The sequence below is a fragment of the Drosophila santomea genome, chromosome 3L (genome assembly GCF_016746245.2).
Source record: "Drosophila santomea strain STO CAGO 1482 chromosome 3L, Prin_Dsan_1.1, whole genome shotgun sequence".
NCBI lineage: Eukaryota > Metazoa > Arthropoda > Insecta > Diptera > Drosophilidae > Drosophila > Drosophila santomea.
Genome location: NC_053018.2, coordinates 546732 through 560482, shown reverse-complemented (window position 1 = coordinate 560482; position 13751 = coordinate 546732). Strand labels below are relative to the sequence as shown.

Here is a 13751-nt window from a genome sequence, read left to right as displayed (position 1 = left end):
AAACCAGTTTACTTAAGCTGGTCACACTGACTCCGGCGGTTTTTAACTATTTTTCTGAATACTCGCTAATTTAACAATTAATATAACTATGCTGTCTCTGAGCGAACCCAGCAATGCGGGGGGCATTCCCGACAAGGCCTGGCAGCCGCACTTCGTGACCCTGGAAACGAGGTGAGTCTGGTGTTTGCATACTACAGTACCCGCTCGAAAAGCACCGATAAACAATTGAAGTTTGAGAATTTGTTTACCACTTTATTTGCATCCTGCAGCATGGGAGAAATCACCGTGGAGCTGTACTGGAAACACGCGCCCAACACGTGCCGCAACTTCGCCGAGCTCTCGCGAAGAGGCTACTACAACAACGTGGTCTTCCACCGCATCATCAGGGACTTCATGATCCAGGGCGGCGATCCCACGGGCACTGGACGCGGTGGCGCCTCCATCTACGGATCCGAGTTCGGGGACGAGCTGCACGGCGATCTGCGGCACACGGGCGCCGGCATTCTCTCGATGGCCAACTCGGGACCGGACACCAATGGCTCGCAGTTCTTCATCACCCTGGCGCCCACGCAGTGGCTGGATGGCAAGCACACGATCTTCGGCAGGGTGTACACGGGCATGGAGGTGGTCAAGCGGATAGGCATGGTGGAGACCGACAAGAACGATCGGCCCGTGGATCCCCTGAGGATCATCAAGGCCAAGGTGGAGAAGCTGTGAGGCTGATCTTGTAGAGAAACTGCTAGTATAGGTACAATTTGACTAAGCGAAAGGTAGCTTTCCATGCGAAAGAGTTGAAAGACACTTCAATGTTTTAACACTGATTAAATGTATTTACGGAATGACTAGAAACACAAGATCTTTTTAATTGATTGATCACAGGATAGCATAGCCCTATTTTACATGGTGCTGTCCAACATATCCACCAGCCGCTTGATCTGCCTTCTGCGGAAGAGAAAGCACATTACATCTGGGACATTGGGGATCTGAATTGGACCACTTGGGACCACTTACATGCGCTGACCCACTTGCTCTGTGGATTTCATCGACTTGGTGATTTCCTCCGCCTTGGCGAGCAATTGGTACTGGCACTTGATGTTGGCATCCAAGGTGTCCGTCAGCTTGTTGACGGCGTTGCGGTGAACCTCCACGTTGTCGGCCGTTATGGAGGAGATGGAGTGCAGCAGGTTGCCCAGGTTCTCCATCAGATTGTCCACCGAGCTGGCCAAGTACTGGGCCTCCAGCTCGATGTCGCTCAAGACGCTGCCGTCCACCTCGGGAATGTTGCGCGACTGAAGGAACCTACGCGTGAGCAGACCGTTGCCGGAAGCGCCTCCAATGGGACCCATGGAGTTGAGGGGCGTGGTGTGCTCCGAGGAGTAGTCCGAGGCCGCCACTCGTTCGCGCAGCTTGGCCTCCAGGTCGTGGGCCACAAAGTGGCGCATTCCGTCGGAGTCGCTGGTTTCACCATCCAGCTCGTAGGGCACAGCTGCAAATGGGAAGATGCTTAGTTTAGTCAGAAACTAGATAACCTAGAACCTACTGCTCTCTGCTTTAACTCTGTGCCTCTCGATGTCCCCGGAACTGCCCTTGGAGTTGCTATTCGAGTTGCTGTTGTCCTCCTCCTCCAGGGAATCATCCTCCTCGTCGGGATCCTCGCCAGAATCCAGATTTAGGTATCTCTCGCCGTTGGGTCTTGTCTTTGAGCTTCCGGGAATTGCAGGCTGGCCAGTGGCCGTGGGCGTGAGATCCTGGAGCACGTGCTCCGGGACTGCTCCCGGATACTGAGCTAGAAACGGAATTTCCGTGTAAGAGGAGGCGGGCGTGGCTCCGGATCCGGAGCTCCTAGTTGCCCCGTCCACTGCGCCACTCTCCTCGGCCACATATCCGTAGCGCGGGCGGATGGGAATGTCCTGGTGGCGGTGCGACATTCTAGACCACTCTTGTCAAAGCTCGACTGAATCAAAGGAACTTTAGACAAAGAAAGAAATTCAAGTGATTTTCGCAAAGTTCTCAATGAAAACCAAAACAAAGTATTTGTTGGTATATACCAAGAGGCAGGACAAGGTGTCGATAGCACGTACATATCGAGTGTCTTTGAGTTAGGCCCTGTTCAGGTTGCGATCCAACTTTTCGGTTATCGAGGTTTATCACTAGGCAACTACAGTAGAATCCGGTTATAGCGACTTTTAAGGGACCGACGATTTTACGTCGTTATACCTGGAAGACGCACTAACAGAAAAGTGGAAAACAAACGTTTTTTATTGTTTATTCTATGATTGCCATGTTCGTAATATGTTTTTACAAAAAACGTAATAAATTTAGTTAAACAACATGGTTTTCATAAGAAAAAAGCAGAAAAAACAAGAAATATAACGGGACATCTCATGGAATATCTTCACGCTGTAAACATTTTTGTGACGTCGGTCACTGATATTTACATATATTTCTAACAGAGTCGTTTATGCTTAAATTTGTTTGCATTATTTTGCTGTATTTTTTGTTTGGCACGTCGCAATGTCCGTTGGTATAAGCGGCTTGTCGCTAAAAGCGGAGACGTAATAACTGGAGGTCCTTTCATATAACTTTGTATGGGGACTGACCAAGCCATCGAGTTTCCGTCGCAATAACCTGACTGACGCTATAAGCGGAGTCGTTATAGCCGGATTCTACTGCAGATGTGGGTAAGTTTTATTTGGTCAACCCTTACAATTATTTTTGCTTATTTTATTAATGATATTTAGATAAGTACATGAAAGTTCGATAGTATCGTTTTGAACGAAATTGCGATTACAAGACCAGGCGTCCCCACCATTTTTTACCATCCAAGAAAAGGTCACACCTCAGCTCGCACTATCGAATCATCGATAAGCCCGACAAATCGAAGACAGTCGTGTTTATAATTTGCGGCTCCGAGGTTTGCGGCGCGCATTGAGCAAACTAACACAAAATTAGTTAGTCGGTAAACAAGTTAATGTGCAGCGTTCTAATTTAATTGTGCGATAATCGTGTAAAAACACACCTATGTAAGGCTGCAACAAGAGCCACCTTTGATTTTTGTTTATTTGTTCGCGTTTTCATCGTATTCCGCGTCTTAATCGTTTTAATTGTTAATGCTCGTACGCAAAGTGAATTGCCAACAACTGGGGGCCTAAAAAGTGCCAAAAAGAGCCAGAATCCAAAAGGAAAAGAAGCGGCTAAAGAGGAATATGCGAAAAGGAAGCAACGGAAACGGTGTTTTGCTCTCTTTCTCCTCTCTCATCCTCGCCATGTGTGTGCTTGTGCAAATGTGTGTGTTGGCGTCGCTAAAAAGTGCATGTGAATATTAGGAAGATATTAGGAAAGGCTACGAAAAGTAAAGTAAAAATCAATGCACAAAGTAAGAAAAGTGGTGACAAACAATCACTAAGTGGCATACACGAAATAAAGTTTTTATGTGAAAAACCAAAATCGACTGCAGTGCGTGCACTTGTGTGTATGTGCCGCTGCATATGTGTATGTGTGCAGTGTGGAAATAACGCAAAAGAAAAAAAAACTGTTTTTGCAGCCGGGGTACAAATTCCAATTGGAATCTGAAGGAGCATAAAATCCCATTCGACGCATGCGTGGCTGCCAAAAAAAGCAAGTGAGTTTAATTGTTGATACTAAAGAACTTAAACATATGCAATTAAATATTGTTAAAAGTCTACAAAAAAAGAAAATTAAATTTTTTGCCTTCTCTGTTTTCTATGTGTACGTATGCATGTGTGTGTGAGCTCTCTTCTATTTTGTTCTCGACTTCTTGTTCTTTTCTTCTTCTTAGCCAGTTACTCTTATTCTTTGTCTTTCTTCTCAGGCCGTTCTGCTTCTTTCTTTTAACTGCAATTTGTGCAGTCAGCAAGTGTGAGAGCGGGAAAGAGATAGCGATCGTTTGTTTCTTTTTCACCCACCCACTTCTTCCCCTTCTCCCCTTCTCCCCTAGCGACATACTCGCTTTTTGTATTGGTGCTTTTCCTATCTATATCTACCGTTATGTTTCGATTGCGATTTCGTAATAACTGCGATAATATTTGCTCTCTCACGCTCTTCTTCTCTTTCGCCTTTCCACTCTCTTCACTTTTAGTTTTGTGTGTGTAACTGTGCATTTGAATTGTTGTTGTTTTTTACAATATGCGTGGTTTGATTTTTATTTATCAATCTTGTTTTTTTTTGACATCGATAAAGTGCAAAGAAAAGTTGGATTGATAGGTGGACAAGAAAGGCATGTGATTAATCAGGAGAATCAAATTACCTTGTCTATTTGCTTCTTTTAATATGAATACAATACTATAATATAGAAAAATATAATAAAATTAAAATATTTGTAAATTTTATTAACTTTTTAACGGTGTAAAAATACAAGTGGGGGGATCCAAAATCAAAGAACCCAATTTCTGGATACTTGTTTTATTAAGTATTTCCCTACTTCGCACTTTAGATTCCCTTCCATTTTTATAAACAAATGTCGTCGCACTCTAGTTATTTATTTACATCGCATCGAAGAGAGATTTTCCATTTGCAGAGGCGACACTTGAACATGGGTTTCTCCGGTCTTTTTCCACAACCATTTCCTCGTCGAGCACTTGAATGAAAATGTTGGTTTATTTATTGATTTCCATATTGCATTCATCTCGCATCTCGCGTTTTCCCGCTCGCCCACTCGATGACCCGCTGACCCAGCGGGAAATGGAAAACCGTTTAATGGTGCCCTCTTCCTAGATTTCCCACCACCCGCCCCTCTCGTGAGTTTCCCCATTTTCCTCGGGGCGGGGTTAAGGCGATGCCTTGGAGCAGATTAAACGCGCGTCCTAATGCGATTTGCATTCGTCTTTCCGTCTTTCCCCCGGCTTTCCATCGACTTTCCAGTACATCGTGCCTGGTTTGGGGTCAGCGACTGGGAAATCTAATTGAGGAAATTCATATTATTTTCCACTCGCGCGCCGCCTGCTCTTTCATTTTCATTTTCCCCAGCTTAACCCCAAAGTGTTTTGGCTTCAACGCTCACGTGCCGAGTCTCTTTGGGCCAAAGTCCTAAAGTTCCAATATGCCAAAATCCCATCTCATGTGCGTGGCCAATTTTGGCCATGTCTTGTCGGCTTTTGAGCCATGTTTCTTCCTCCTCCGAGATAAGCGTGTTAATAGCTCATTAGCAGTGGGACGGTTTAGGTCACTTTGGAGCCAAATTGCCTAACCTAACTGAAGACTCAAAAATAACCTACCTCTTGTCGAGTTTTTAGGCCCAAATCTCTCCCACACTCTTAGCGGGTTTTAAATGGCGAGAAAATAATGGGGAAATAAATACAAATCATCCAGAGGGAAGTTGGAAATTATTGAATTCGTAAAGGAAGCGTACAATCAATCCCAAAGAATGATTGTCAATATCTAATCTCCTAATGCTCGATTTCGCTCAACACAATTGGGTGTAATTCCACTTTCCTCTAACTGTTTTCCTCACATTTTTGTAAGCCAAATTAAGGTCAGGAAAATTCTTTCAACTCTTGTTCTCTAAAAGTGAAAAAAGTCGGCGTTCAAACTTTTGCCCGATCATCTCCACACTTATTGTGCTTTGTTTGCTCATTTTGGAACTAATTTGGGTAGGAAACATCAAAAGTACATGAATTCATGATCATTTGGGTTTCTTAACTGCATAATAGTTGTAGGTTATTAGAAAGCAGTACAGAATAAATAGTAACCTTAGTTCAAGGTATGATATTCTCTGTTTGTCGAGGAAAGGTCCTTCTAAAACAAATATAATCATTTTGTAACTGACATTTTATTCACACCCACTTTTAATATAACTTCGGTGGCACGCTTTCACTATTTATCTTGCATCCGCCCTTATTTCTGATGCTTACCACTGCACACCCTTCTAGCAATTCATCCCCTGCATTTGAAGTTGTTATACAACTTACTATCTGTTATACTGTTATACTCACCCCCGACTTAAAATTTCCATTCGATGCAAGCGCTCTTCATTCTTCCTCGCCAGTTTAATTACAGCATTCCTGATCATTGATTCACTTGCTTCGCTGAGCAGCTTTTACATCATGATCTCATCTGGATTTCCCCACCCCAAACCCCACCCCCTTTAATTAACAGTTTCGTATATGGTCGAATTCATTCCGCAACGTTCCCGCGCTAAATAGACTTTTCCACAAGAAATTGCACAATTTATTGCGGAAATCTTTCAGGGAGCTCTTCATCTGATTTCCCTAAGTGAGCTCACTTTGTTTTGCATTTCGCAAGCGCCTTTCGAAGTTCCGTAAACATTTCATCTCCAAACAACTGAGGTTCTTCTTGTGTAGTGCTGCTCGTTCCACTTATTCCGCCAATATGGATTGACCTCCTTTTGATTTGTTTACAGCCAGCGGAAAATGAAGGGTTAAGGGAGAGGAGGGTCAGGGGGCGGTGCAGTGGATGGCTGTGTTTTGTGGAAGGTGTAAAATGAAAAGCGAATCGTTTACCTGGTACTTTTTTGCTTTAGCTGTTGCTTTGGTCTGGTTTTTCCTATTGGGAAATGGTTTTTCGTGGCCAGGTAAATGGATTCTGAAGGCATGCTTTAAAGCAATTCAATCGCAAAACCTAATTTTTATAATTTCAACTGATCGTACAGTATATATTGTACTCCGCACCTGTTTGATTTTGTTTTGATTGCGTTCGATAAATGAATGTGCATCTGATTAACGTGAATCATCTGAATCTCAGCGGGGTCTTTTCAATTTGTTGATCAACTTGCGATGAGCATTTCCCCTTTCCCCTTTCCCCTTTCCCAGCGCGAAACTTTTCCTTTTCTCTGTATTTTCGGTGTCCAAATATTGACCTCGCTGCGTCGTCTTCTGTCTTCTGCCTTCTCCTTTTTAGTTTTCCCGAAAATATCTTTTTCAGCTAACGATGTCCGCATTGTTTGCAGCTCATTAATTTTCCAAAGGTTTTTCTCTACATTTTCCCCGCTCTTTGATTTTTTATCTGCATTTCCGCATCGAGTTGGTGTTTTTCTCCTCAGCTTCTTTTGACGCACACGAACATGCAACTGTTTGTTGCATGTCTTTTTCGGGGGGGCGGGGTAGGAAAGGCACGCCCACAAATTATGTCAAACTATCTGTAAACGAAAATCTCATTTGGCCACTGTGTCAGCTGCCGAAGTCAATCACCAGCAATCGCCGGTCGCTAATTAATTTCCATCTTTTCCAGCAGCTAACGAACCTGATTCTCTTTGTTTTGTTCGGCAGGCTAATTTGTTGCTATCAGCGTGGATTATTTTGCATTTGAAATTAACCTTGAATTCGGTAGACAAACACACCAAATTTATTCAGCAAATTCATTGGCAACCGGTTCGCATGTTGTTGTTTAAATAGTTTCGCATTTTTCAGCGTTTCTCTATGGAGAATCAGAGGTGTGTCTCGGGGAGGTGTCTCCAGATCTCGTTTGACTTATTCACTACTTATTCACTAAGCGGTTTGGGATTCTCTCGGCCTCCGACTGACTCTTCTGCCATTTCAAGTCATTAGGCTATAAAACGATTATAAAGTGGAATTCAAGACTAAGAACTAGGTATTCAGATCTTTTATTAAGTTTACAGTCTATATTTAGGAGCAATATGCGATGACTTTACCGCTTTTCAGTAGTTTAAAAGATCCATAGAGGCTCTTGGTTAGTTTTTGCTTGGTTTTCCCAAGGAAGTGTTTAAAATGCCAATTGCTTTGAACGATGTTTGCTACCAAATCATTTGGGACATGAAAGATACAAATGCAACTCGACTGCAACGCCATTAAAAATTTGTTAGCCAAACTCCTGACCACCTTATAATTGAGGTGATTAACTTGGCAAGAATGCTGCATTTCTGAATAGGTGCCAAGTCCAGATCGACTATTTGGAGTCTAGCTATTTTCGGCATTTTGCTTGCATCTCGCATCTTGCATCTTGGTGATTCTTGAATTAGGCACGGCTAAGATGCTGGGATGCATCCGCCAGAGGAAGATACATTTCAAAGGCGCGCTGCAACTGCGGTGCGTATCTATAAATACGAACCGAAGCCATTCCATCATGACTAGAAAACAACTCTATGAATAGACCGTATGAAGAAGCGCCTCGAAATGATGAAGCGCTCGAGGAATTTTTATTATCAGCTTTGGAAGTGGCTGTGTAACTTGTAGATCTTTCTTCTCCGCCAGAATTAATTGTGCACTCTTGTGCCGCTCGCTCCACTTCTTCGATTCTCTGATTCTCCGACTTTAATGAACCACAGCGCGATAAGCGAGGAGTTGATGGAGGGAATTCTCCACGGGAATGGGGCTTGGTGTTATAAATAGTGCTCAAAACATGTGCGACATGCAATGGAAACACTGGCGAATTGTGGAGGGTCGATCTTCCTTTGCCGGTTGCCATTCTGGAAGTCAAGGATTTGATTTACAGCAATTTCCCTTTTTGACAGCTCGGAATTTTCCCCATGCCGGCGGTGAAGAGTGATCAGGGAAGTGGGGGGAGGGACTGGAAGAAGTGCTGTCAAAGTTCTCAGCTGGAATTCATCTGATGGGGCCTGAAATTAGACCAAATTGTGTGCGGATGGATCGTAATCGGGGATCGAAGGGCAAAGTTCATTGTTGGAGGGTGATTTATGGTCAGGCTAAATCGGGAATATTTTTATAGTCTTAACAAAAGATGGAAATTCTAGTGTCAAAGATTCAGCTTTGAAAATACAATCTTGTAATGAATGATACAGACACAAAATGCACCTCAGGACCAACTCAACCCAACCACTTTAATCTGCGCAATGGTCCATGTTCGCTTGGTATTTACGATCACTTCAACGCCTTCGAATATATGGGTATCAATGAAATAGCTCTTAAAGTGATTGACTGACCTGACCAGACTGTTTACAACCAAATGCACTTTCTGCCGGTACTCTTAATTACCCGGCGAACAATTAATAACCTGAAACCTGTGAACCGAAACCGACGCCAAACGCCATGGGCCGCAAACGAACAGGGAAAACGGCTCGAAAAGGCCGCCGCCAAATGAGAAAAGTAAAAGTCCCACACTGACCTTTGCAGGAGGAAGAAAATGTGGTCGGAAAATCTCCGAAATTCCCACACACAAGCCCAGGCTTTTGAGCACACCCGAAGATCTCTTTGATTTTGCATTTTTTGTTTGCTGGCTGGCTGTCAACTGAAGAATTTTCGTTTATTTTCGGCTTGATTGCGACTCAAGCGAAAGTCGTCGCTAGTCGACGGTCGCTTGGTTTTCCTTGCTACCATTTTCAGTTTTTGTGATTTAATGCGCGGCTTTTCCTCTGCGCCCCACCTCGTCCATCATCTCGCTCGCTGCTCGCGATTTTCCTGTGGACCAGCGGAGATCCCGATTTGCATATCGCAATGCCTGATCGGCCATGGCAAATAAATATTTATGCAATTAAGCAAATCGGATGGCGGATAACGAAATGAACCAGCCAGCAGTCCTTAAGCCTGCTCCCCAAACGGGTGCCAACCACCTCCTCCGCCGATCTGATCCGATCCTCCCCAGCTCACACTACTCCCAGCTCCTCCCACCCAGCCTGACTTCCTCCCGCTCATGTGTGGAGTGGGGTGGAGCGTGGTGGCTCATCGGAAATCGCGCTTGCTGAGCTGAGCATTCGATTAAAGTGCTACAGTTTCGGGCTTGGAGATGGTCGCGTGACACGAACAGAAACGGAAACAAATGGGTCTAGTTCAAGCCTAAAGTTTCACAGCTAAAGATTAAAAGCAATTGAATCTATTGAATCTTATTTAATTATAATAATATGAGTTTGATGACATTTCCATGTGGTAACCCGCTTCATCTAGGTGCTCTACCATCTCTGTCTAATCGCATTAGGCCCGCTTTGGGATTGCAGGAGGGCGTTACGCTTCGTCGGGCGATAGTCATCGCAAGGAGATCGCTAGGCTCATAAATTAAATTGGCGAGCTCTTTAGTCTTGGGTGGGGGAGCCTTGGGCTGCAGTTTTCCGAGGCATTTGTCATGTGTGTGCATTTGAGTGTGTGGAGGAGTGTGTGTGTGTGGATTGGAGTGGCCGCGCCCACACACTGGGTACTGGGAAAGGTAACACGGTGTCCATCAATTCTTCACTTCACTTTACTTCACTTCACTTTCATTTGAATTTAGCAGGAGACTTAATTTTGGTGGGTGTTTCGCTTAGTGGGGCACATTTTGGAGTGGATTTATTTATACTTTTATTTTGGGGCCTGTTAATTTGCCTGCGCGGCCATGTGAAAGTTTGCTGCATGCCGCAAATTGCACAGACGTGCGAATGTGGCTCTAGGAAGGGGTGGGGTGGGGTGGTGTGGTGTGTCTATCCTCCGAGTTGCCTTGGCCGGCTGGTCACCTGTCCCTCGGTTCGACTGTTCCACGGTTCCACGGTTCCACGGTTCCAACATTCATATTTCATGGCGCACGGAGGAGCCCCAGGGCAGGACAATGAGTCTTCGGTCCATTCGCAGTCCATAAATCCAGCAAATGAGGCAGTCCATCTTGTTTTGGTCCAGAGCCGTGCTTTTGGCCTACGTAGCTCGGATAGTGCTAAGCCGAGATAATGGCCAGCTTTCAGTGCTTGTCTGGTTCGATTTAGCTGAAAAGTAAATTGAAAATTGCTGATGGGCCGTAATAGGAGCGAAAAGAAACGAGAAGGAGCAGATTGCTCTTAAGTTGTGTGGGAGGGCTAAGAAGGGCCGCTAAGCCCATTACAGAATGTAGAATAAAGTGGTTCATCGACTTGTGTCTAACAGGCAAATTAAGCGATCTTCAGACTCGTTTCAATTACTATACTCAAAATGAATTTCTACTCTACAATGTTGTTACTCGCGGTATGAGAGAAAAACGACATTCAGTTAGCTAATAAAATTTGTTTTATGACTATTAAATAACAAGCTGCATACTTTGCAAGCTTTTTGGGCTCTATCAAAATGTTTTCTCATAATTTTCGCAAGTAACCCGAGGCGGACATAAATCTCCCCATGGGTCCAAAAGCCCAACCCAACTGAAACCGAAGCAGTAAACCTCCACTTAACCTCCATTTCCCATTCCCATTCCCCATTTGTAGACCCCACAGAAACATGAGCATAAATTGAGATTTTGCTAAACATTCGCAAAACTTATTAGGACTGACAAATGTTGACAATTGACGAATTGACGCGCAAGGGGGCGATCGGCAGGCGGGGCAGGGAAATGAAATCCGTCAGAGGCTCAAACAAGCGGTTTTGGCCCGGTCTTGTCGCTTGTTTTCCCTCCGTGCGGTTTTCCTCCCCGCTGGCAAATTGGTTTGGCTGCCATTTCGGTGACATTAATTTACAGTCGGCCAATTGCGATGGGGAAAAAAAAGAACAGCGCCAAAACTCATTAAAGAAACACTCTGGAGATAAGCGAGGAAACCTACAAAACCTAAACCAAAAACTTAAAAAAAAAAAGAAACTAGAAAAGAACTTACGAAGCTGAAAGTTTTTTGTTGATTTTTGGCAGTTTTCGTTTGCTCAGAAATTACTTTGGCCGGTAAACAAAAAATAAATGAGAAATGAGCAACTACTTCGCATGTAATGCGATCTGCGGATCTCAATCCAGAGATCAATTGGTACAATCAGATGCGATCATAAATTAGCAGCGAAATAATGTTTTTATGGCTCCATGCAAGAAAAGAAAGTTAAACGGGAACCAAGAGGAAATATTCAAACTGGTGTTTAACATACTCTTTTGTTTCCAGTTATTGATTTGTATCTTTAAAATTTGATATACAAGTAATGTAGTATTAAGTTCTTAAAAATCTAAATTTTTTTAATATGTATAAATAAAGATTTGCAGCATTGCAGTTTCCAAGACCCGCATATATTAGAAGTCAATTTAAAGGGTAATAAATCGCAATTGTTAAAAAGTAGCATTTCATTCATTGGGACTAAAACTCTTTCGACCGAAAAACCGAGGGAAGATAAGCTTCTCCGCACGCACACTCGTCCAAAAGCGGGCATTATGCAATGATCCTCTGACCACTTTAGTTGTTGTTTTTTGTTTTTGCTTTTTGTGTTTGCTGCATTTTTCTGACCACCGAGGGAAATGAGGTGAATGCCTTCTTAGCAGGCGACAAGCAAAACAAAAACCAACACACTGCGAAGCGGAGAAACTTAGCAATTGAGCAACTGAGAAGAGGAAGCGGCAGCCCAACGTCCGTAAGACAGGCGAAATCGATATTTTTCAGGGACGCTCCGCACACCTCCCTTCTTCCCCTTGCGGAAAGCCTCCCTCTCCATTTCCTTGCATTCTTGAGCTCTTTCCTTCGTTTTCTTCTTGCTCATGTGCACTGAGAGAAACACACATCTCTTAAATGATTCCCCTACAAAGAATAATTCAAATACTAGCATTTAGTTTTGTTGACAATAAATAGTGAAACAATATTCATCATTCTTAATCATATATATAAAGTGAATAATACATTTGATCGCTCAAGAAGTTGTTATTGCGTACATTTATCATTTCCTGTGTATTCCTTGCTGTTTTCAATGCGGTTTTAGCAATTTCGTGCTCATTCACAGAGGGTGACGTTTAGAGAGGGGGGTGGTGAGTGGTGACTGAGCGGCTGAGGGGCAGGAGCAATCCAGGGTATGACTAGTTTCGAACTGGGTGGTGACTCACCCACAGAACATTTGCCCCAACTGGCAGTTCTCTTTGCACTCGTATCTGAGTATTTGTATCTGCATTTGACGCTGTTTTAGTTCGTATCTTGTGGTTTCGTGGTTTCGATGGTGCCGCCTTGCCGCTGACACACGTGAAGCCACATCAATCCATCAGCCGACTTCTGCACTTAAACGTGTCGCATGGGCTTGGCCCATTCTCTGCTACTCTTGGATACTCTTCAAGAACGGGTGGAATCTCAGAGGTAGTTATTTGTAATTATTGGAATTATTGGTGTGCCCAAATGAAATACTCATTAAATAAAAGTAAGCATTTCAATAAATCCTAGTGTCGCGTTAATGAAAGAGCAGTAAATATTTAACAGCGCTATTTTGCCACATTTGCATTCCTCCAAAACTCACAAGCATCCACTACTGCACTCCAGCACCAAGCCGAGTTTACTTTCACATTGGCGATTCTCGACGCGCAAGAACATAAACCTGCTGCAAGTTATCGCCCCATCTTTCACTCGTTCTTGGACTTTTCCCCATTCCCCATTCCCCATTCCCCATTCCCCATTCCCCAGCCTGAATCCGAAGCCATCAGCGCGGAGTACTCTGAGCTCCTCCCTGGAGGCTATACTCAATTACCTGCACTTGTCACAGAATCCAGATGGCTTAGCCGGGATAATGACGAGCACTTAGCACATGATCCATTCCATGTAGTTAGTAGTTAGTGACTGAAGAGCGCGGCGTCATCGTGCGCAGCCCGTGATTAGCGGCCAAGGCATAAATTCTGAGCTTTATCTCGTAGATTGCGTAACGGTTTCTTTGAGGTTTCCCCAGACTTTCCCAGATTTTCTTAGCCTTTCCTCCTCGCGATCGTGTGAGCCATAAATGGCAAGCACTAATTGCTAGGCCGCTGTCATAAAACGTTGAAATGTTGGTCGAGTGCAGGGGCAGGAGCGCATAATCGTTAAAACAAATGCTCGTTTTTAACTCGGGGCCAATGCAAATATCTAGGTATCTGAAAGGAGGGGAAAGCCAATCGATTCAGCGATCCATCGATCCATCGATCGGTCGTTCATCGAAATCGTCGGTCAGGCCCTT

At 44.0% G+C, this 13751-nt stretch overlaps 3 protein-coding genes across 5 annotated transcripts in view; 2 read left to right on the top strand and 1 right to left on the bottom strand.

The window, feature by feature from the left end:
* The first annotated feature begins 7 nt into the window (after positions 1–7).
* Positions 8–849, top strand: LOC120449183 (peptidyl-prolyl cis-trans isomerase-like 1). The gene is made up of 2 exons (XM_039631532.2): positions 8–171; positions 270–849. Exons 1-2 carry the CDS (start codon positions 89–91, stop codon positions 715–717), a joined length of 531 nt encoding a protein of 176 aa, XP_039487466.1. The 5' UTR covers positions 8–88; the 3' UTR covers positions 718–849.
* LOC120449181 (BLOC-1-related complex subunit 6) lies at positions 808–2188 on the bottom strand. 2 transcript variants are annotated; one of them, XM_039631527.1, is made up of 4 exons: positions 2082–2188; positions 1541–1968; positions 1012–1486; positions 808–942 (listed from the first exon to the last, which is right to left on the bottom strand). In XM_039631527.1, the coding sequence occupies exons 2-4, from the start codon at positions 1926–1928 to the stop codon at positions 897–899; spliced, it is 909 nt and encodes a 302-aa protein (XP_039487461.1). In that variant the 5' UTR covers positions 1929–1968; positions 2082–2188; the 3' UTR covers positions 808–896. The 2 variants fall into 2 exon arrangements, with proteins under 2 accessions (XP_039487461.1, XP_039487460.1); XM_039631526.2 differs by lacking the exon at positions 2082–2188 and having other exon boundaries at positions 1541–2046.
* Positions 2189–2868: 680 nt separating this feature from the next.
* Positions 2869–13751, top strand: part of LOC120449180 — a 110300-nt gene continuing 99417 nt past the window's right edge. Inside the window, exon 1 of one of the 2 annotated variants that reach the window (XM_039631521.2) lies at positions 2869–3622. The gene's annotated coding sequence lies outside the window, so the exon portion shown is untranslated. The remainder of the gene's footprint in view (positions 3623–13751) is intronic. The other variant, XM_039631522.2, reaches the window with a different exon arrangement.